Below are 25,654 nucleotides of genomic sequence, written 5' to 3' on the forward strand. Positions count from 1 at the left end.
GGGCCCTGGGTTTCAAGCATAAAACTGGGTGCATTTGGGCAGACACTGAGCAAGCCACAAAAGTTTTTCATACCCCAGTGGCGCCTGGAACACCAGCGAGACAGAACCATTCACTCCCCTGGAAGAGGGGCTGAAGCCAGGGAGCCAAGTGGGCTAGCTCAGCAGATCCCATCCCCATGGAGCCCAGCAAGCTAAAATCCACTGGCTTGAAATTCTTGTTGCCAGCACAGCAGTCTGAAGTCAACCTGGGATGCTCAAGCTTGGTGGGAGGACAAGCATCTCCCATTACTGAGGCAGTTTTCCCCTCAGAGCGTGAACAAAACTGCTGGGAAGTTCAACGTGGGCAGAGCCCACTGCAGTGCCTCAAAGCCTCCATAGCCAGATTGCCTCTCTAGATTCCTGCTCTCTAGGTAGGGCATCTCTGAAAGAAAGGCAGCAGCCCCAGTCAGGGGCTTATAGATAAAACTCCCCTCTCGCCGGGACACAGAACCTGAGGGAAGGGATGGCTGTGGAGGCAGGTTCAGCAGACTTAAACGTTCCTGCCTGCCAGCTCTGAAGGGAGCAGCACATCTCCCAGCATGGCACTCGAGCTCTACTAAGTAAGGGACAGACTTACTCCTCAGCAGGAGTTGACAGACATCTCATACAGGAGAGCGCTGGTTGGCATCAGGCGGGTGCCCTTCTGGACAAAGCTTCCAGAAGAAGGAACAGGCAGCAATCTTTGCTGCTCTGCCGCCTCCACTGGTGATACCCAGCCTAACAGCATCTGGAGTGAACCTCCAGGAAACTCCTGCAGACCTGCAGCAGAGGGGCCCGTTAGAAGGAAACTAACGAACGGAAAGGAATAGCATCAACATCAACAAAAAGACGTCCACACAAAAACCCCATCTGAAGGCCAACAACATCAAAGACCAAAGGTAGATAAATCCACGAAGATAGGAAAAACCAGTCCAAAAATGGCTGAAAATTCCAAAAACCAGAATGCCTCTTCTCCTCCAAAGGATCACAACTCCATGCCAGCAAGAAAACAAAACTGCACAGAGAATGAGTTTCTCAAATTGACAGAAGTAGGCTTCAGAAGGTGGGTAATAACAAACTCCTCCAAGCTAAAGGAGCATTTTCTAACCCAATCCAAGGAAGCAAAGAACCTTGAAAAAAGGTAAAACAAATTGCTAAATAGAACAATCAGTTTAGAGAAGAACATAAATGACCTGATGGAGCTGAAAAACACAGCACAAGAACTTCGTGAAGCATACACAAGTATCAACAGTCAAATCCATCAAGCAGAAGAAAGGATATCAGAGAGTGAAGATCAACATAATGCAATAAAGCGTAAGGACAAGATTACAGAAAAGAGAATGAAAAGGAACAAACAAACCCTCCAAAAATATGGGACTACGTGAAAAGACCAAACCCACATTTGGTTGGTATACCCGAAAGTGATGAGGAGAATGAAACCAAATTGGAAAACACTCTGCAGGATATTATCCCGGAGAACTTCCCCAACCTAGTAAGACAGGCCAACATTCAAATTAAGGAAATAAAGAGAACACCACCAACATACCCCTCGAGAAGAGCAACCCCAAGACACACAATCATCAGATAAACCAAGGTTGAAATGCAGAAAAAATTGTTAAGGGCAGCCAGAGAGAAAGGTCGGGTTACCCACAAAGGGAAGCCCATCAGACTAACAGTGGATCTCTCTGTAGAAACCTTACAAGCCAGAGGGGAATGAGGCCAATATTCAGCATTCTTGAAGAACTTTCAAACCAGAATTTAATATCCTGAAAAATTAAGCTTCGTAAGTGAAAGAAAAATAAAATTCTTCACAGACAAGCAAATGCTGAGAGATTCTGTCACCACCAGGACTGCCTTACAAGAGCACCCGAAGGAAGCACTAAATATGGAAAGCAAAACCCGGAACCCGATTTTGTCACCACCAGGTCTACCTTACAAGAGCACCTGAAGGAGGCACTAAATATGGAAAGCAAAACACGGAACCAGCCACTGCAAAAACATACCAAATTGTAAAGGCCACTGATACTATGAAGGAACTGCAGGCAAAATAACCAGCTAGCATCACAATGACAGGATCAAATTCTTACCTAATGGTATTAACCTTAAGTGTAAATGGGCTAAATGTCCCAATTAAGTAACACAGACTGGCAAACTGGATAACGAGTCAAGACCCATCAGTGTGCTGTATAAAGGAGACCCATCTCATGCGCCAAGACACACATGAAGGAAGATTTACCACGCACACGGAAAGCAAAAAAAGCAGGGGTTGAAATCCTAGTCTCTGATAAAACAGACTTTAAACCAACAAAGATAAAAAAGCAAAGAAGGGCATTACATAATGGTTAAAAGGTCAATGCAAAAAGAAGAGCTAACTACCCTAAACATATATGCCCCCAATACAGAAGCATCCAGATTCATAAAGCAAGTTCTTAGAGACTAACAAAGAGACTTAGACTCCCACACAATAATAACAGGAGACTTTAATACCCCACAGTCAGTATCGCACAGATCAACAAGACAGAAAACTTACGAGGATATTCGGGACTTAAACTCAGCTGTGGACAAAGCACACCTAATAGATAACTACAGGACTCTCCACCCCAAATCAACAGAATAGACATTCTTCTCAGCACCACATCACACTTATTCTAAAATTGAGCACACAATTGGGAGTAAAACACTCCTGAGCAACTGTAAAAGAACAGAAATAATAACAGACAGTCTCTCAGACCACAGTGCAGTCAAATTAGAACCCAGGATTAAGGAACTCACTCAGAACTGCACAACCACATGGAAACTGAACAACCTGCTCCTGAATGACTACTGGATAAATAATGAAATTAAGGCAGAAATAAGTAAGTTATTTGACAACAATGAGAACAAAGACATAATGTACCAGAATCTCTGGGACACAGCTAAAGCGGTGTTTAGAGGGAAATTTATAGCACTAAATGTCCAGAGGAGAAAGCAGGAAAGATCTAAAATCAGTACTCTAAGATCACAATGAAAAGAACTAAAGAAGCAAGAGCAAACGAATCCAAAAGCTAGCAGAAGACAAGAAATAACTAAGATCAGAGCAGAACTGAAGGAGACAGAGACAAGAAAAACCCTCAAAAAAAAAAAAAAAAAACATCAATGAATCCGATAGTAGCTGGTTTTTTGAAAAGATCAACAAAATAAACAGACCGGCAGTCAAAGAAGAAAAGAGAGAAGAATCAAATAGATGCAATAAAAAATGATAAGGGGATATCACCACTGATCCCACAGAAATACAAACTACCATCTGAGACGACAATAAACATCTCTACACAAATAAACAAGAAAATCTAGAAGAAATGGATAAATTACTGGACACATACAAACTCCCAATACTAACCCAGGAAGATGTCAAATCCCTGAATAGACCAATAACAAGTTCTGAAATTGGCCAGTAATTAATAGGCCACCAATCACACAAGGCCGAAGATCAGATGGATTCATAGCCAAATCTGACCAGAGGTACAAAGAAGAGCTGGTAACATTCTTTCTGAAACTATTCCAAACAACAAAAAAAGAGGGACTCTTCCCAAACTCATTTTATGAGGTCATCATCATCTTGGTACCAAAACCTGACAGAGACACAACAAAAAAAGAAAATTTCACACCAATGTCCCTGATGAACATCGATGTGAAAAAACTCAATAAAATACTGGCAAACCGAATCCAGCAGCACATCAAAAAGCTTATCCACAACGATCAAGTCGGCTTCATCCCTGGGATGCAAGGCTGGTTCAACAAATGCAAATCGATAAATGTAATCCATCACAGAAACACAACCAATGGCAAAAACAAAACAACAACAAAAAAAAAAACAACAAAAAACAAAGAAACAAATGATTATCGCAACACATGCAAGAAAGGCCTTTGATAAAATTCAACACCGTTCATGTAAAAAACTTTCAATAAACTAGGTATTGATAGAACATCTCACAAAATAACAAGACATATTTATGACAAACCCATAGCCAATATCATAGTGCATGGGCAAAAGCTGGAAGCATTCCCTTTGAAAACTGGCACAAGACAAGGATGCCCTCTCTCACCACTCCTGTTCAACACAGTATTGGAAGTTTGGGCCAGGGTAATCAGTCAAGAGAAAGAAATAATGGGTATTCAAACAGGAAGGAAGAAAGTCAAACTGTCTCTGTTTGCAGAGGACGCGACTGTATGTTTAGAAAACCCCATCGTCTTAGCCCAAAATCTCCATTGGCTAATAAGCAACTTCAGCAAAGTCTCAGGATACACAATCAACGTGCAAAAATCACAAGCATTCTCATTCACCAATAATAGACAAGCAGAGAGCCAAATCATGAGTGAATTCCCATTCACAATTGCTACAAAGAGAATAAAATACCTAGGAATACAACTTATAAGGAATGTGAACGACGTCTTCAAGGAGAACTACAAACCACTGCTCAAGTAAATAAGGAAGGGCAAAAACAAATGAAAAAACACTCCATGCTCATGGATAGGAAGAATCAGTACCATGAAAATGGCCACACTGCCCAACGTAATTTATAGATTCAATGCTATCCCAATCAAGCTACCATCGACATTCTTCACAGAATTAGAAAAACTACTTTAAATTTCATGTGGAACCAAAATCGTGCCCACATACCCAAGACAATCCTAAGCAAAAGGAACAAAGCTAGAGGCATCACACTACCTGACTTCAAACTATACTACAAGGCGACAGTAACAAAAACCGCATGGTACTGGTACCAAAACAGATATAAAGACCAATGGTACAGCACACAGGCCTCAGAAATAATGCCACGTATCTACAACCATCTGACCTTTGACAAACCAGACAAAAACAAGCAATGGGGAAATGATTCCCTATTTAATAAATGGTGTTGGGAAAACTGGCTAGTCAAATGCAGAAAACGGAAACTAGGCCCCTTCCTTATATCTTATACAAAAATTAACTTAAGGTGGATTAAAGACTTGAATACAAGACCTAAAACCATAAAAACCCTAGGAGAAAACCTAGGCAATACCATTCAGGACATAGGCATGGGCAAAGACTTCTTGACTAAACCACCAAAAGCAACGGCAACAAAAGCCAAAATTGACAAATCGGATCTAATTAACTAAGGAGATGGGACAGGTGTGGTGGCTGACACTTGTAATACCAGCTCTTTGGGAGGCCGAGGCAGGTGGATCACCTGAGGTCAGGAGTTTGAGACCAGCCTGACCAACAGGGAGAAACCCATCTCTACTAAAAATACAAAATGAGCCAGATGTGGTAGCACATGCCTGTAATCCCAGCTACTGGGGAGGCTGAGGAAGGAAAATCACTTGAACCCAGAAGGCGGAGGTTGTGGTGAGCCGAGCTCATGTCATTGCACTCCAGCCTGGGCAACAAGAGTGAAACTCCATTTCTAGAAAGAAAAAAAAAAAAAAAAAAAAAAAAAAAGAGCTTCTGCATAGCAAAAGAAACTATCATGAGAGTGAACCTACAAAATGGGAGAAAACTTTTGCAATCTCTCCATCTGATAAAGGGCTCATATCCAGAGTCTACAAGGAACTTAAACAAATTTACATGAAAGAGAAACAACCCCTTCAAAAAGTAGGCAAAGGATATGAACAGACACTTCTCAAAATACAACATTTAAAAAAATTTTTTTTTTTTTTAAGAGATGGGGTTTCACCATATTGGACAGGCTGGTCTCGAACTCCTCATCTTGCGATCTGCCCACCTCGGCCTCCCAAAGTGCTGGGATTACAGGCATGAACCACCACGCCCAGCCCAAAAGAAGACATTTACGTGGCCAACAAACATGAAAAACAAGCTCATGATCACTGGTCATTAGACAAATGCAAAAACAGAAATACCAAATGTGATTTGACCCAGCAATCACATTTCTAGGTATATACCCAAAGGATTATAAATCATTCTAAATGCACACGTATGTTTACTGCAGCACTATTCACAACAGCAAAGAGTTGGAACCAACCCAAATGCCCATCAATGACAGACTGGATCAAGAAAATGTGCCACATGTACACCATGGAAGACTATACAGCCATAAAAAGGATGAGCTCATTTCCTTTGCAGGGACACGGAAAACGCTGGAAACCATCATTCTCACAAAACTAACAACAGAAAACAAAACACCACAGGTTTTCACTGGTAAATGAAAGGTGAACAATGAGAACATATGGACACAGGGAGGGGGATGTCACACAGTGAGGCCCGTCGGGTGTGGGGGCCTCAGGGAAGGAGAGCATTAGGAGAAGTACCTAATGTAGATGACGGGTTGATGGGTAGAGCAAACCACCATAGCACATGTATATCTACGTAACAAGCTTGCACATTCTACACATGTATCCCAGAATTTAATTAAAAAAAAAATCACTTACCTGTGAGCAACTGAATTTTTTATTGTACTTTAGGTCCTGGGGTACATGTGCAGATCATGCAAGGTTGTTACATAGGTACATACATGGCAATGTGGTTTTCTGCCTCCATCCCCCGTCACCTATATCTGGCATTTCCCCCCATCTTATCCCTCCCCAACCCCCCTACCCCCGGCTATCCCTCCCCTAGTTCTCCTCAACAGACCGCAGTGTGGGATTCTCCCCTCCCCGTGTCTATGTGTTCTCACTGTTCAACATCCACCTATGAGTAAGCACATGCGGTGTTTGTCTGTTCTTGTGTCAGTTTGCTGAGAATGATGGTTTCCAGATTCATCCATGTCCCTACAAAGGGCATGAACTCATTGTTTTTTGTAGCTGCACTGCAGTCCATGGTGCATATGTGCCACATTTTCCTTGTCCAGTCTATCATCAATGTGCACTTGGGTTGGTTCCAGGTCTTTGCTCTTGTAAACAGTGCCACAATGAACATATGTGTACATGGTGTCTTTACAATAGAACCATTTATAATCCTTTGGATATATACCCAGTAATGGGATTGCTGGGTCGCATGGAATTTCTACTTCTAGGTCCTTGAGGAATCGCCACACTGTCTTCCACAATGGTTGAACTAATTTACACTCCCACCAACAGTGTAAAAGTGTTCCTGTTTCTAGCATCTGTTCTCTCCAGATTTTTTAATGATCGCCGTTCTAACTGGCGTGAGATGGTATCTCAATGTGGTTTTGATTTGCATTTCTCTAATGACCAGTGATGATGAGCATGTTTTCATGTTTGTTGACCTCATATATGTCTTCTTAAGAAAAGGTCTGTTCATATCCTTTGCCACTTTTGAACAGGTTTATTTGTTTTTTTTCTTGTAAATCTGTTTGAGTTCTTTGTAGATTCTGGATATTAGCCCTTTGTCAGATGGGTACATTGCAAAACTTTTTTCCCATTCTGTTGGTGGCCGGTTCACTCTAATGACTGTTTCTTTTGCCATGCAGAAGCTGTGGAGTTTAATTAGGTCTCATTTGTCTATTCATGGCTTTTGTCGCCAATGCTTTTGGTGTTTTAGTCATGAAGTCCTTGCCTATGCCTATGTCCCGAATGGTTTTGCCTAGGTTTTCTTCTAGGGCTTTTACGGTGTTAGGTCTTATGTTTAAGTCTTCAATTCATCTGGAGTTAATTTTAGTGTAAGGTGTCAGGAAGGGGTCAAGTTTCTGTTTTCTGCACATGGCTAGCCAGTTATCCCAACACCATTTATTAAACAGGGAATCCTTTCTCCATCACTTGCTTTTGTCAGGTTTGTCAAAGATCAGATGGTTGGAGATGTGTGGTGTGGCCTCCCAGGCCCGGAGAACTATGAATCACTTATCGAGGAAATAAGAGAGGACCCAAACAGATAAAAAAAACATTCCATGCTCATGGTTAGGAAGAATCAATACTGTGAAAATGGCCACACTGCCCAAAGTAATTTATAGAATCAATGCTATCCCCATCAAGCTACCTATGACCCTCTTCACAGAACTGGAAAAAAAGCACTGTAACGATCCTAAATATATACGTACCCAATACAGGAACACCCAGATAGATAAGACTTATAAAGAGACTTAGACTCCCACACAATAATAGTGGGACACTTCAACATCAATGTTAGATAGATCAATGAGACAGAAAATTAACAAGGATATCCAGGACTTGAACTTAAATCCGGAACAAGTTAATAAACATTTATATAACTCTCCACTTTAAATACACAAAATATACGCTCTTATCAGTACCAAATCACACCTACTCTCAGGTTTAAATGAAATATTGGTTGGCTACTTATTTTTTATTTTCTTCCCTCGTTTTTTCCTGTCTCCATTACTAAGCACAATTATTGGCATAAAAGAGGTTTTCCATACCCATTTTTACACTGCATTCTAACCAGGGCAATAAAGCAACACTCCCGTTCTCTCTCCCTCTTCCTTCCTCTCCTTCATTTTCTCTTTCTTTCTCGCTTTCTTTCTTTTTCTTTTTTTTTTCTTTCTTTCTTTCTTTTTCTTTTTGGGCTGAGACAATGGGGTCTTCTAAATATACAACTGTGTTGGTCTGCAAATAAAGACAATCTGACTTCAAAGAAATAAAAAGGCTACAGTAATCAAAACAGCATGGTACTGTTACCAAAACAGAGAAATAGACCAATGGAACACAGCAACTGAATTTTTAAGCTTGAATAAAACTAGACACAATTATGCCTACATAGGCCATTAACTGAATGGCTCAAAACAAGTCCCAAAATTGCCCTAGAAAGACAGTGTAGCTAACAGTACAGGCTGCATAACAGTACAGGACACACAAAAAATATATATGCTTATTAGGAGGAGGGTTTTTGGAGAATCAAGGAATAAATGGGAAAGTTATAGATGTAACCAGATAATTTTTTATTACTAATAACCTATTTTTAGCATCTCTACCCCTTGAACATTTCAAACACTATTCAGGACTATATCTCAGAGAGAGAAGAAACACAAGATTTTTTAAGAGACTGAAGCTGAATCTGCATGAATTAAAACACTATTGTCAACTTTCCCCTCCTTCTCATTCTTACCAGCATTTATTTACTACTCACTAGGTGCCACGCACACACTAAAACTTTCGCATTTATTTCTTAAAACGGCTCTATGAATAATCTTGGACTTTAAGCTACACAACAGAATAGATTTTCAATTTTGAAAGCAACTAAGTAGAATGAAGCAGAATCACAGACTCTCCCTCCTGTAATAGCTGCCAAGAAAAAAAAAAAAAAAGTAATAAACATCAGCCACAAAGTTCTAAAGCAGTTGGTTCATAAACTCCAATTTTGGAAATACTGGTCTAAGGTACATTCTCCTCCGAGAAATCCAAATTTTTATTATGAAAAATTTCAAATTTACATAAAAACTGAAAGTACAGTATACTAAACACCTATATATACCTACCTTCTAAATTCAACAATTAACATTTTGCCCTTTTTTTGGCAGACCAAAAAAATTTGCAGGCATACTTTTCTCAAAATAATTCCGGATGTCTCCAAAGAACAAGGACGTTCTTCCATATTACCACAAGATCACTATCTCACCTATTTGCTAGTATCGTCTAATACCCAGTCTAGGGTACATTCTGCCTGCCTAATTTCAGGTTTTACTAAGCTTTATTTGTAAATCAATTTAGAGCACTTTGGCTTTTACCAAGGGCCAACATATGAGGTAGCCACATAGATAGTCTTTCTAAACAAATAAATTCTAATGGCAGAGTAAAATATAAACACAGAATCCCTCTCCCCCAACTCCTAACACAATAAATAAAATATGTTTAATGCCCAGAATTCACCACCAGCAAGCAAGCAGTAAAAGAGGAACCTATGCTATTTATTTCATGAAGGGAAAAAAGAGAAACAAGATTCTGCTACTGGCTGGGTACAGTGTTTGACACCTGTAATCTCAGCACTTTGGGAGTTCCGAGGCAGGTCAATCACTCAAGGCCAGGAGTTCTAGATCAACCTAGTCAACATGGCAAAAACCCGTCTCTACTAAAAATTTAAAAACTCAGCCAGGCATGGTGGCACGTGCCTGTAATCCCAGCTACTCGGGAGGCTGAGGCATGAGAATTGCTTGAACCCAGGAGGTGGAGGTTGCAGTGTGCCGAAGTCATGCCACTGCACTCCAGCCTAGGTGACAGAGCAAAATTCTGTCTGGAAAAAACAAAAGGCAGGGGTGCCCGACGTGGTGGCTCACACCTGTAATCCCAGCACTTTGGGAGGCTTAGGCAGGCAGAACAGCTGAGGTCAGGAGTTCAAACCCAGCTTGACAAACAAGGTGAAACCTCGTCTCAACTAAAAATACAAAAATTACCTGGGCATGGTGGTGCATGCCTGTAGTGCCAGCTACTAGGGAAGCTGAGGCAGGAGAACCACTTGAGCTGGGGGTAGGGGGGCGGGCAGAGGTTGTACTGAGCCAAGATCATACCATTACACTCCAGCCTGGGTGACAAGAGATAAACTCCACCTCAAAAAAAGGCAATGGGAAACATAAGCAGAGAGAAGGAAATTTCAGGAAAGAAAAAGAAATGCTACGGATCAAAAACACAGTAACAGAATGTAGAACACCTGGGATGGGCTTATTAGGAGACAACGCAGCTGTGAGAAAATTTCTGAGCTTGAGGATACCTCCACAGAAGCCTGCAAAACTGAAAAGCGAAGAGAAAAAGGGCGAAAAAGAGGCAGAACAGAATATCCAAGAACCACAGGACAACTACAAAAGTGTAACATAAGCATAATGGAAATAACGGAAAAAGGAAAGAAGAGAAGAAATATTTGAAGCACCGATGACAGAATTTCTGCAAACCGGTATCAGGCACCAAAACACAGATGCAGGAAACTCAGAGAATACCAAGTAAGACAGATGTAATAAATAAACAAACAAACAAGCCAAAAAAGCAAAAAAAAAAAAAAAAAAAAAAACAGCAACAACAACAACAACAACAACAACAACAACAAAAAACTACGCCTAGACATATCATGTCACAACCACAGAAAATCAAAGATAAAGAAAAAATCCTAAAATAAGCTGGGTGGGGAAGAACATCTTGCCTATAAAGAAGTAAGGATAAGAATTACAACACATTTCTTCTCAGCAACTATGCAAGCAAGAGTGGAGTGAAATATTTAAAGCACTGAGATAAAATAAATAACCAAGAATTCCGGACCCTGTGAAATCAGACTTTAAATAGAACAAAAACTGAGGGAATCTGTTGCCAGTAGACCTGCCTTGCAAGAAATACTAGGTAAGTTCTTTAGAGAGAAAGAAAATGATATACGTCAGAAACTTGGATATATCCAAACAAACAAAAAAAGAAACCCTGAAATACGATTAAGTAAAGGTAAAATAAGAACGTTTATTTTTCTTATTCTTAAATATAATTTTTAAATGTTTGTTCAAAATAACAATAGCAACAATGTATCTGTGAGTGTGACTTGTGTAAGCAAATGAATGACTTCAGTGATAAAAGAGTCAGGAGGAAAGAATTAGGATTATGCAGTTACTGTTAAGGTACTCCCTCTACCCATGAAGCAATATAGTGTGTTTGAAAGTGGACTTGGATCAATGAGAATGTACATTGCATACTGGGGTAACCATTTAAAGACATAACCAAAAAAGGCCAGAAAGGGCAGGTAAAGAATGGAAGACAAAAGCAGGAACACAAGACAGGGGCAAAAACCAGAAAAGAGTAAGAAAAATGGTATAAGTTAATATTAATCCAAATATATCAATAATCAGTTTGAACATTGATAGCCTAAATATATCAATTAAAACACATAGATCGTCAGAGTAGATTAAAAAAAAAACAAAACGTAAGTCCACACAAAGACTTGTACACAGATGCATAGAGCAGCTTTATTCTTGATTGCCAAAACTTGGAAGCAACCAACATGTCCTTCAGTAGGTAAAATGGATAAACTGTGGTATATCCAGGCAATGAAATATTATTCAGTGCTAATAAGAAATGAGCTATCGAGCCATGAAACGTCAAACAGGAAACCCAAATGTGTATAATTTTACTAAGTGAAAGAAAACAATCTGAAAAGTCTACATACGGTATGATTCCAACTATATGCCTTTCTGGAAAAGGCAAAACCATGTAGACTATAAAAAGCTCAGTGGTTGCCAGGGGTTGTGGGAAGAGAAGGATAAATGGGCAGGAGGACTTTTGAGGGCAGTGAAAATATTCTACACATTTGTCGAGATCCCTAGTATGTACAACACAAAGCCAATCCTGATACAAACTACTGATTTTGGGTGATGTGTCAGTGTAGATTCATCCCTTGTAACAAATGCACCACTCTGCTGGGAGATGTTGATTACCACGGAGGCTATGCACATAAGGAGACAGTGGGTATAATGGCGAATCTCTGTACCTTCCTCTGGATTTTGCTGTGAACCGAAAACTGCTCTAAAAAATAAATCTAGCCAGGTGTGGTGGCTGACGCCTGTAATCCCAGCATTTAGGGAGGCCGAGGCAAGGGAATCATGAGGTCAGGAGATCGAGACCAGCCCGGCCAACGTGGTAAAACCCCATTTCTACTACAAATACAAGAATTGGCTGGGTTGGGTGGCATGTGCCTATAGTCCCAGCTACTCAGGAGGCTGAGGCAGGAGAATTGCTTGAATCTGGGAGGCAGAGGTTGCACTGAGCCGATATCATGCCACTGCACTCCAGCCGGTTGACACAGCAAGACTCCATCTCAGAAAAAGTAAAGTCTGAAAAAATGTATAGGTGCTATCAAAAACATATGTCAGGTGAGCATGTTAGTGCTCTACAATTAAAGAAAATATTATAGCAAAATGTGTCCTTTTATATGAGACAATTCTAGAGCCACCACACTCTTCCACCTCTTAAACCTAGAACAAGAATCCTCAAAGTTTGGTCTTTGGGCAGCAACATCGACATCACTAAAGAACTTGTTAGAAATGCAAATTCTAAGGTCCCATCTCAAGACCTACTGAATCAGAAACTCCAAGGATGGGGCCCAACCAATCTATTTTAACAAGTCCTCTGTGTGATTACGATGCATGCCGAAGCTTGAGAATCACTGTACGAGGTGTTAGCCCTACACTACATACCTCAAATTTAAGAAACATATATCCATATAATCAGATAAATAAATTACCAATAACTTTAGGGCTGGAAGATTATTCTGTTAAGTGATATCCGGTGTAAGTATATAAGCCTCTTTTTAAAAATAAGCATAATTTGTATATAAAAGCAACCCCAAGCTTATAAATGAGATTTGTTAAAGAAGTATAATTGTAAATACATTATTTGGAACTAAGGTCATATTCACCCTTTAGAAGGAATCTCACAAATTGATTGCTTTGTAAGATTGCTTGAATGCCAAGATAGATCAAAAAAAAAAAAAAAAAAGCCTTTTAAACACAATACAAAAGATTTGTCACAGCAAAATCTTCCGTGGGTAATGGGTAAAAACAGATCAAAATTCTAACTCAAATAACTGGAATGGTTCACTTTTCCATCACAAACCTAGTAATGGAAAAAAGCAAATTTCTTCTTCTTCTTTTTTTTTTTTTTTTTGAAACGGAGTTTCGCTCTTGTTACCCAGGCTGGAGTGCAATGGTGCGATCTCGGCTCACCGCAACCTCCGCCTCCTGGGTTCAGGCAATTCTCCTGCCTCAGCCTCCCGAGTAGCTGGGACTACAGGCACGCGCCACCATGCCCAGCTAATTTTTTGTATTTTTAGTAGAGACGGGGTTTCACCATGTTGACCAGGATGGTCGCCATCTCTTGACCTCGTGATCCAGCCGCCTCAGCCTCCCAAAGTGCTGGGATTACAGGCTTGAGCCACCGCGCCCGGCCTTTTGCAAATTTCTTCTTACATTGACCTCTACGGGAAAAATTAACATTTTTCTCTTCCCTTCTACCCCCCATCTCTGCAAGAATAGAGTGGAGTTGATGCAGGAAGCTGGCACAACTAGGGAAGAATGGGTATACAGGATGAATGCAATGGAGAAGGCAAGAGGGGAAGTGTGACAGCTCTAGCAAGTGTGTATCTTGGTAACAATATTGTACGTGATCATGTACAGGACTTCCATGGGTTGGAGGTTTGGTCTCCTGCTCACAAGTTTGATATCTGTAACCAAACCAAGAATTTCAGAACAACAGATGTGAACATTAAGATTTTCAACTAAAAAGAGCAGCATTAGGTAGGGAAAAATAGGAGGACAAAGAGGCTGTTTTTAGTCTCAAAGTATTCTAACTTCCCACAAGACATACATTAATAACAAAGAAAAAAAATAGTAACCCTATAGTGGAAAAACCTGGCAGAGATCACCTTAACCAAATGATAGTTAATATCACCAGCATCGAACAAAGTGACTTCATTTGCATCTGATATGACACACTAGAAAAAATACAGGCCTTTTGTTTCTTGAGCAGGCTACTAGCTAACATGAATCATCCTTTTCAGACAATAAAAATCAAGAGTGAAACATTATCATACTTCCTTTCTAAATTTCTTTAAATTTTTTGTTGGTACGAATATTTGTACATATTTATGGGACGCATGTGATAATTTGTTACAAGCAATCCTATTCTGGGTATTTATCCAAAGGAAAAGAAATCAGTGTATCAAAACAGTGCCTGCACTCTCATGTTTACTGCAACACTACTCATAATAGCAAAGATAATGGAATCAATCTGTTAAGTGCCCATCAATGCATGAGTAAATAAAGCAAAGGCGGTGTATATATACATGATGGAATACTATTCCGTCATAAAAAAGAATAAAACCCTATCATTTGTAGCAATGTGGATGGAACTGGAGGTCTTTAAGTGAAACAAGCCAGGCACAGAAAGACAAGTATCATATGTTCTCACTCGTGCAAGAGCTAAAAAAAGTGGTCTCATGACCGGGGGTGGTGGCTCACGCCTGTAATCCTAACATTTTGGGAGGCCGAGACAGGAAGATCACCTGAAGTCAGGAGTTCAAGACCAGCCTGGCCAACATGGTGAAACACTGTCTTTACTAAAAATACAAAAATTAGCTGGGCGTGGTGGCAGGCACCTGTAATCCCAGCTACTCGGGAGGCTGAGAGAGGAGAGTTGCTTGATCCCAGGAGGCAGAGATTGCAGCGGGCCGAGATCACACCACCGTTGCACTCCAGCCTCGGCAACAAGAGTGAAACTCTGCCTTAAAAAAAAAAAAAAAAAAAAAAAAAAAGTGGTTTCATGGAGGGAGAAGACAGAATGACAGATAACAGAAGCTGGGGGTGAGGGGGAATAAACAGAGGTTGGTTAACAGGCACAAATACGCAGTTAGATAGAAGGTATGAATTCCAGTGTTCAATAGCAGAGTAGGGTAACTACAGTTAACAACAATGTATTGGTATATTTCAAAATAGCTAGAATAGAGGACTTAGAATGTTCCCAGCATTTAGAAATGATATATTTCCATTTCATGTTATATAATAAACAATACAGCAATAAGTAACTACTTAACAGACTTCTTTAGAGTACCTTTACATAATGTAAATTTGTGAGCATTAAAAATAATCTACCTAGGCAGCATAGGGAGACTCTGTCTCTACAACTATTTTAAAAATTAGCCAGGCAGGGCAGCATACACCTGTGATCCAGGCTACTTGTGCTGCTGAAGTGGGAAGATCACTTCAGCCTAAGAGATCAAGGCTGCAGTGAGCCATGGTGGTGCCACTTACAGTCTGGCCTTCATGAGAGTGCAACCCTATCTCAAAAACAAAGCAAAAACCTACCAGCTAAGTATAAAAAGCCACGTAGAATATTTCAGATCTCAATAAATTAATATATAATCGCTGTTACTATGTCTATACAGTTGCTATTGTCTAAAATTAAATTAGATATAATCACAAAACACCGAAGACACCCTGCATTTGTGCTTATAACAATGTCTAGATGTTTCTTGGTTGCCATGTTTTACAGTTTTAAAGAAACTATGTACAATTCTTTTCAGCTTTAAAACTTTGAGCTGGGCAAAGATTTCTTATAACATGAAAAGCAAACTATAAAACAAAAATACCACTAAATTGGAATTAATCAAATGTTAAAATTTTTTGCTGTCAAAAGATAGTTAACAAAATGAAAAGGCAAATCAGACTACAGAAAAAATTTCCAAAAATCGCCTATTTGATAAGGCTTTGCATCCAGAATATATAAATAACTCTTAGAACTCAGCAATAAAAAAGACAAATAACCCAACTTAACAACGGGCAAGAGACATAAACAGACATTTCACTAAAGATAACTAAAAATGGCAAATAAGCACATGAAAAAATGATCAACTTCCCTAGTCACCGTAACAAAATTAAAAGCTCAATGACATACCACTACATACCTACTAGAATGACTAAAACTTAAAAGAGCAGAAACACCAAGTATTGGTGGTAATGCGGAACAATTAGAAGTCTCACACATTGCTCCTAGGAATGCAAGACGGTACAGACAGTTTGGAACACTTTGGCAATTTCTTATGAAGTTAAACATATAGTTACTCATATGACCCATCAATCCCACTTCTGGGGACACAAAAACACATGTCTCCCAAAAGCCTTGTGCAAGAATATTCAAAGCAGCTTTATAATAGCCTCCAAGTAGAAACAACCCAAATGCCCATCAACTGGTGGCTAAACTCTGGTACATCTATATAATAAAATATTATGCGGCAATAAAGGAACTACTGACACATACAACTTGGATAAATCTCAAAAGCCTAAGTGGAAGAAACTAGGCAGAAAAGAGTATATACCATATGATTCCATTTATTAATTAAGTTGTAGAAAGAGCAAAACTATAGTGATGGAAAACCTATCAGAGGTTGCCAGGAACACCAGTGGAAGGAGGGAACTTCTACATCTTAATTGTGGTGGTGAACATACATTTGTCAAAACTCATCAAATTGTACACTTAAAATTGTAGAAGTTTACTGTACTTAAATTATACCTCAAAGCTGATTTTGTTAAAAAAAAAAAAGTATAAATGGTTATGGTTAGGACAGTAACTAGAATGGAGTATACGAAAGACTCCAGGTTGCTGGTACTATTCTATTTCTTGATTTGGGTAGTGGACACATGGATGCTTAGTTTGGGGAAAGTCACTGGGCTGTATTTTTCCACATGTATTTTTTATTTCAATAAAAAGCTTACTAAAAAATAAAAATAAAAGAATGGGTCCTCAAGAGTCTGAGGCTGAAAAGACTTCTTACACATAGCAGCAATGACTGAAAACTACAGCCAAGAAAATGACTAGAAGGTAAGCAAAGGAAGAGAATGCTAAGTAACCACTAATTATAAGGGAATTCAAAAAGTAGCCACTTGTCTGAAGTATATTTTCCTATGTGAGGGACTTGACTAATAATCTAGCTAGATTTGGGTTATATTAATATATACAGTTATGTACCATTTAACAATGTTTTGGTTGATGATGGACCACATATACAACCAGGGTCATATAACATTATAATAGTTAAAAAATTCCTATTGCCTAGATATCACGGCTGTTCTAACATCTTAGTGCAAGGTTTTATGTGTATAGATATGTTCAGATACACAAATACTTAACAGTGTATTACAACTGCTGACAGCATTCAATACAGTAATATTCTGTACAAGTTTGTAGCCTAGGAGTAATAGGCCATACCATATGGCCTAGGTATGTAGTAGGTCACATCATGTAGGCTTGCTTAAGTACACTCTATGACGTCTGCACAATGACGAAATCACCTGATGATGCATTTCTCACCTGTCATTAAGCAACCCTTGACTGTATATGGTTAGGACACACTGGACTTTTCCACAAACCTCACTCAGCATAACCCTTTATTAAATGGGGTTCATTTTTATTTCTAAAGATACTCATAACACAAGTATTTTCAGAACATTTTCAATTCAAAATTTATATTTGTTTAAGAAAAATCTTACTTACCTCCTTCATAAATGACTTGCCTATGCGCACCACTTTTGCAAATAAAATGGGATCATGAGAAAGGTGAGGACCAAGGTAACAGAACATATTAAACACGTCTCTCCTCAAATCTTCAAAACTGTCAGCTTGTTTTGGTGCCCTCTTGTTTTGCAAAGCATTAACAGGTGAGCCCTTAGCACCTTTAGGAACACCAACTCTATTATAAAAAGTAAAATAAATATATATAAGTATACATACACACATACTAAAATGCCTACCAATTTAACACAGTTATCTTCATCAGTGAAATTTTTCTTGATCATATTTGCTTTCTACATTTCAATTGTGCCTAACTTTATTATACCAGATAATTCTCAACTGGTAGGAACACATAAAAACAACAGTCTCTAAGGAAAAAAAAAGAAAAATCAGAGCTCAGAGGAGAATGTTCCAAACTAACTGCTTACTCCGAGAAGTGCAGATTTCAGGGAATGTTTAACATACACCATCTGACTCTTGTTTTTAAACTTGGCCAGTATTGGGAACTTGGATAAGGGAATGGGAAACAAGGAATGGACCTAAGATACATCGGGAGATGAAACAGAAAAATATGGATGTAACAACACTGATTCAAGTCAACGGACATTTCTGAATCTGGATTCCACAAACGAGAGTATGCAGAGTGGGGTGGGTGGTAGGGAAAGTCAGTTGTGTAATAAAAGAGGGTCACTTTAGGTCAGCATACCCAGAGTTCTCACCTGCTCAGCAGGTGTCCCACTGTGGACTCACAGGGGTCGCCCTCTAAGAAGCCTGCATGGTCCACAGCCCATGAGGTGACACTGAAGGCAGCAACCAGCAGCTACACAAAAGTCACAAGGCTGAGGCTTTTGAGGCAGGCTCTCATCTATGGGGCTGCAGCCAGAGCTGCTGTCAATACTGCTCCTAAGTACCCTGTAAGTAGGCAGAAAGCTAAAGGACTAGACGACACAATAACTGGGGGTGGTAAGAGAGGATGCACTAGTAATTTCTGGAACAGCAGCCTATATGCCAGGAAAGATAAGAGAATCAGAGAAGCAACGTCCTCACTCAGAGCCACTCAGCCAGGATAGAGAAAAATTATACTAAGAAAAAAAACTCAGAAATTCTTTGCCCCTCCCACCCACTGAGAGGAGGAAGAGTCAAAACCAGAAGAATGCAGTTTCAACTCTCAATGGAACTAACCTAACCTAGAAGTCTAACCTATAGTTTTTAGACTACACAGCAGCACAAATTCTAAAACCCCTGGTCTAGACGTTAGAAGACAAGTCACTGATTTATACGTATTAGACTGATACATTCTGTGACCAGTTCTTATCTTTTGATAAAAGGTACTAAAATACAGGCTTGGTTTGAGGAGATAAGATCAATACACATATAGATTCTGTTGTAGTCCTAACTATTTCTACCTCAATGATTAGTAAAGTATATAGTTACATACCTTCGGTAGAGAGGTTCAGTAGTTATGTGAATGAGCTTGCAAATAGCAAGTGCTATTAGCTTATGTGAAGCTGCATAGTATGGAGGCATCTGATCCATAATGTCCTGTGCATGTTGCCAGTCACCGATCTTTAATAAGGCTTCCAACAAGCCAAGTTTTTGGTTACCAGGTGGCTAAAAATGAATAGTCAAAACTAAGATACACAGGATACAGACATTTAGAACTCTTAGTACTTTTTCACTTAAAAAATTGAGCTAAGCAACACAACATGTCAAAAAAAAATATTTGCTATTCATGGGAATTTGAACAGTATTTTCCTGAAAGTACAATCAAAATTTTTAGCTATTGAGAAAACATCAGGGCCAGATGCATTGGCTCACACCTATAGTCTCAGCAACTTGAGAGGCCAAGGTGGGCAGATCACTTGAACCCAGAAGTTTGAGACAAGCCTGGGCAACACGGCGAAACCCCATCTCTACAAAAAATAACAAAAATCAGCCAGGCATAGTGGCACATGCCTGTAGTTCCAGCTACTCAGGAGGCTAAGGCGGGAGAACCACTTGAGCCCAGGAGGTAGAAGGCTGCAATGAGCTGTAATTATGCTACCGCACTCCAGCCCAAGTTACAGAGTGAGATCGTGTCTCAAAAGTAATAATAAAAAATAAAAAACAGAATCTGCTTTCTCACTTAGCAGACACAGGCATTACAGTTTATAGACTTGGAATTAAGTTCTACTTAATGTTATGGCATGCCACAGGAAACCAGAATTCAGCATGTTTGAGAATCCCTTTAGGATCTGAGGGCCACTAATACAAAAAGGATAAAGTCAATACATCTTGTGATTTTACTTAGAAAACATTTTGAAATTTATACAAGAAAAAACTATGACAGCTTCTCTTAAAAAGGTGTCATTCCGATTAAAAATAAAATCACTGTAGCAAATTATTCAGAAATGAGGTTTCAGCAAAATGAAAACTAAGAAATTATTTATTCTTCATAATTGACTATTTAGAAGTTAAATTTCGTAACTCAAAATCCAAAAGACAGGGTTAATTTTACTAGAATGAATTACATACCCTCTCTACTTTCTCCTCTTCTTTCTCCTTTTCTTTCTCTCGATCATCCATTTGTTCAGAAGACAACACAACCGTCGTAAGTTTTCTAACAATTTGCTTAGCTTCCACAATTTCTTGTTTGTGTTCATCCATGATGCAATTATCAGCTGGAATAAGCTAAAAATGGTTCATTAAATTTTCATAAAACAGCTAATCCTACTACTTGCTCATATAACAAGCAAACTATTTTCAACTGACGAAACTATAAATAAGAAGTCTAACTTATTTATGACTATTTGTCTTCTAAGTAAATTTCAGTTATTTTCTTATTATTTGACAGAATTGAGTACCTGAATTCTAAACCTCTTTTAAAATCAAGTCGCATCTCAAAGTTTCACATCTTCTGATAGTCCCTAAAGTAATACAATACCACAACAGTGATGTTTACCATTAAGTTTATTAGTTTACCCAAGAAAATATACAGAAGTTCCATTAAAAACATTACAAATTCCCCCATTACAGGCTAAACTCCAAATTAAATAGAGCACTGCAATATAGATCCAATTTTGGAGAAGTGAGCTGCTGAATAACACAAAGGGGTAAATTTAAATCCTCTAAATGAAAATTTTCAAGTAGAAAAAGTATTAGTAACTGGACATCTCACTTTTTCTGGGAGCTTATTTAACTCAAGTCACAAGCTAGTTACTAGTTTACTGCAAAATAAAAATTACTATGTGCATAGTCAACCCTCCATTATGAAAAAGGCTCAAGTATCTCATGTACAGTCACCTTGTACGAGTGGAAGATAATGAATGCAGACATATATAAAATAACCCTGACAGAAAGAAAAATTCAGCCAACAAACCATTACTTAGTAGTTTCTGCTAGTCACTATAAGCTGTAAGTGTTCCTACCCCCTACAAATGCATAATCTATTTCATTAACTAGATTTAATGTGAACAGTAAATGAAAATAATGAAACAGTAAACATTATAGATTTCATTCCATTAATTAAAAAAAAAAAAAAAAAAGAAGAAGAAGAGGAGGAGAGGAAAGGCGCTATGGACTGGTGCCAAGAAAGTAAGCAAAACCTTTTCTCATTCTGTATGTTCTCCCCTGGCAATCAAACACATTTTTATTGCTGTACTTATACACCTGACACCGGTCCTTTTTTATCCCCACCCCTACTCTTGTTGCCTAGGCTGGGGTGCAATGGTGCTATCTTGGCTCACTGCAACCTCTGCCTCCTGGGTTCAAGTGATTCTCCTGCCTCAGTCTCCCAAGTAGCTGAGATTACAGGCATGTGCCACCACGCACAGCTAATTTTGCATTTTTAGTAGAGGGGGTTTCACCGTGTTGGCCAGGCTGCTCTCAAACTCCTGACCTCAGGTGTTCTGCCTGCCTCTGCCTCCCAAAGTGCTGAGATTACAGGTGTGAGCCACCGCACCCAGCCATAGGTCCTTATCTTTTACCCAGACGATTACAACTCCAATGGGCAAACTGTTTCTTCTTATAGTTCTCTCAACTTTTATTTCTGTATATTTTGAGAACATGTCATTAGGTACATGTGCAGTTAGAACTGTTTTGCCTTTCTAGTGAACACAATCTTGTTATTATGAAGTGGCCCTCTTTATCTTCTTTTGCCAAAAAGTCTATTCTGTCCAACAATAGTAAGTTTGCTGATATATTTTCTCATCCTTTTACTATCAACATTTTATTGTCCTTAGGTTTCAGCTATTTATCAAATAACAAACTAATTTTTAATCCCATTTGACAATCCTTGTCATATTAACAGGAGCACTTGGTCTGCTTACATTTACCGTTAAATGCAATCATATCAGTAATAAATCTATCATCAATTTTGTACTTTCCACATATGCCAGTCTATACCTCCCTCTAAAGTCATACCTCTGTTTTCAAATTCTCCCTTTTCTGGCCAATTTTCCATATTCCGTTTGTATATCATATCTCTCCTTTAAATACTAAATGGTTCTCCACTCCCAAGAGAAAAATCCAGACTCCTTCCTATGTCACTTAAGTCCTTAACAGTTTAGCTCTTATCTATTCCACCCTCATTCCCCCTGTATATCACCCTAGGCTCCAACTACTCTGAGCTTCCTGACAGTCCCATAAAGGGATTAAAAAAGCCTTTTCAAATCTCCCACCTTGACCAGGCATGGCGGCTCACACCTGTAATCCCAGCACTTTAGGAGGCCAAGGCAGGTGGATCAACTGAGGTCAGGAGTTCAAGACCAGTCTGGCCAACATGGTGAAACGCAGTCTCTACTAAAAATATGGTGAAACCCCACCTCTACTAAAAATACAAAAATTAGTCAGGCATGGTGGCATGCACCTCCCAGCTACTCGGGAAACTAAGGCCAAATAATAGGTTGAATGCAGGAGGGGGAGGTTGCAGTAAGCCAAGATTGTGCCACTGCACTCCAGCCTGGGCGACAATGAGACTCCGTCTCCCCTCTCCCGCCAAAATAGTAAATAAATAAGTAAGTATTTTTTAAAATCTCCTGCCTTTACTCAGTTCATTCTACCTACAAAGTTTCCTGCCCTTTCAGCCTAGATGACCCTACTTGTCTATCAAGATCCCAGTTCAACATCACTAGTTTGGGAAAGTCTTCCAAATTCCCGCCCCCACAGATATGGTCACTGTCTATTCTGAGCTTTGTGAATGTCTCCAATGGAGTACCTATTAAATAATGAAAAACGTTTCTGTCCTTTGCTAGACTATGACTGTTTCCAAGGTAGAGACCAAGTTTTACTTAACTCTGTAGCCACAGTATACAAAAATAGGCAATGACGTTAATAAAGTGATTTCAAAGGCACTGAAGATGATATCACCTTTGGACGTATTTGTTTTAAATTAATAGATATCAGCCAGATGTGGTGGTTCATGCCAGTAATCCTAGCACTTTGGGAGGCCAAGGCAGGCAGATCACCTGAGGTCAGGAGTTCAAGACCAGCCTGACCAACGTGGCAAAACCGCATCTCTACTAATAATATAAAAAAAGAAAATAGCCAGGCATGGTGGCAGGCGCCTGTAATTCCAGCTACTTGGGAGGCTAAGGCAGGAGAATCACTTGGATCCGGGAGGCAGAAGTTGCAGTGAGCAGAGATCACGCCATTGTACTCCAGCCTGGGCAACAAGAGGGAAACTCCATCTCAAAAAATAATTAATTGATATCCTAATGCAAAACCTAATAGAAGAGGAATTTACATACTATTAGCCTAGATTTTCAAGCTGATGGCTAAATTGTTATTAAACTAGAGGTCATCTGTCACAGCAGTAAAAGCATAATACTCATTTAGTACACAGGAAGAACACAAGAAATATATTTTTAAAATGTACTAAAAATAAAAATACACTAACAAATTTCCCCATTCATCCTGAATGCCTAAAATTAATATTTTAGAGAGAAAGAAACAGTGTATAGGTAACCCTACATTTCCCATCATTTGTAGATAATAAAGAGGCTTAAAAACACATTGGTTAGAACTTGGCCTCTCTCCCCACGAGATATGCCTTGATGACAGTTAAGAACTTGAACTTCATATCCAAACTGCAACTTCGTAAAAGTGACCAAAAAGGTAATTTTCATAGACTGCCAAAGAAAAGAACTAAACTCATTCGCTTTATTGAGTAAACACAAAGCAACAATGTATTGGGGCTTCAAAGAGTAAAACTTGAGAACCTAGAACCAACCCAACCCTGGGGCTGCTATGTGGCTACTCACTCCTCTTCCCCACCCTTGGGACAGACAACCAAATATTCTTAGCAGCCCACTAGACTTACATGTACATAGAAATCATCTAAATCAATAAGATTAAATTGTAGAAGTACAGCTGCAACTCTGTATAAAGATGGTGGTGTCTCGCCATTTGGTTTCTAGAAATATTAAAAGAAAAAGAAGTTTCCACTTAGTGCAGAAAGCATAATTAAAGCAATATCCTTCACCTACCAATAATTAAGAACAATTAGATAAGATACTCTAGGCCAAATAACTCGTTCACTGCTCTTCCTTATCTTACCAAACATCTGAATTTAAGACAAGATTATCCCAACATCCCCTTTCATCACATTGGAACATCTTCTAAAGAACACAAGGAAAGGAATTTCAAAAATGAACACAATTTACAGCGCATGTTAACATTTAAATAAAATCTGACAATTAAACAGAATAAGTGAGATTTCATAATGCAAGATTTAGTCTGCAGTTCTGTTTACATGTGTGTTTTCTTTTCTGGTTTGTGGTTTTGTTTTGTTTTGTTTTGTTGAGACAGGGTCTTACTCTGTCACCCAGGCTGGAATGCAACGGCATGATCGTGGCTGACTGTAGCCTTGACCTCCCAAGCTCAAGTGATCCTCCCACCTCAGCCTCCCGAGTAGCTGGAACTACAGGTACATGCCACCACAAATGACTATTTTTTTTTTTTTAAGTAGACATAGGGTCTCACTCTATTGCCCAGGCTGATCTTGAACTCCTGGGCTCAAGCAATCCTCCCACCTCAGCCACCCAAAGTGCTGAGATTACAGGCAAGAGCCACCACACCTGGCTGATATATGTATGTTTTCTTAACTGGCTTTTTCAAATTAGTTCTCAGTGGAGATGCAGACACACTGAGAAGTACAGAAGAACCATCAGCATTTGCTTTATATTTTTCTTCCTATAATTTGCTTTCTTGGGTTTTATGCTAAGTATATCGGGATGTCAGCTGACATTCCCCACAAAGCAGGTGTACATAAATATTACAGATTAATACATTGATATCTTAAAATACAGAATGGCAAAGTCAATTTCAGGCCGGCCACGGGGACCCTACATAGAAACATCAGAGTCTTTCAATGCTATCAATTTTCAAAGCTAATTTTTACACGCTGAGGTCAGATGAATGGAACAGTGAAGTGAGAATAACTGGCAATAACTAACTGGCCAAATGCAAATAAAAAGCAAACAGTGACAATACACTATGTTCTGTTTATACTCAATACTGAAAACGAGGCCTTTTGTATGCAAGGTTCCTCCCACAACTATGATATTACGCAAATAAAATACAGCCAACCAAACGAATGCATATCATTTATAGAAGGCATTGTTTCACTCTATTTTTTTAAAAACAGATGAGATGTTGATTTGCAGTAGCTAAAAAAAAAGAATGCAAAAATAAAAAAAAAATTAAATTAAAATAAATAAAACAGATGAGATGTCTTCAATGTAAC

General features: G+C 39.1%; 1 protein-coding gene across 1 annotated transcript in view; it reads right to left on the minus strand.

The window, feature by feature from the left end:
- Window positions 1-25,654, minus strand: part of LOC144581313 (THO complex subunit 2-like) — a 130,038-nt gene that overhangs the window by 35,206 nt on the left and 69,178 nt on the right. Inside the window, exons 9-12 of the mRNA XM_078364496.1 lie at window positions 24,230-24,322; window positions 20,446-20,601; window positions 19,370-19,542; window positions 17,914-18,109 (exon numbers count right to left, since the gene is read on the minus strand). Coding sequence (XP_078220622.1) covers window positions 17,914-18,109; window positions 19,370-19,542; window positions 20,446-20,601; window positions 24,230-24,322 — 618 coding nt within the window. The remainder of the gene's footprint in view (window positions 1-17,913; window positions 18,110-19,369; window positions 19,543-20,445; window positions 20,602-24,229; window positions 24,323-25,654) is intronic.

This window comes from Callithrix jacchus, chromosome Y (assembly GCF_049354715.1).
Source record: "Callithrix jacchus isolate 240 chromosome Y, calJac240_pri, whole genome shotgun sequence".
NCBI classification, from domain to species: Eukaryota; Metazoa; Chordata; class Mammalia; order Primates; family Cebidae; genus Callithrix; species Callithrix jacchus.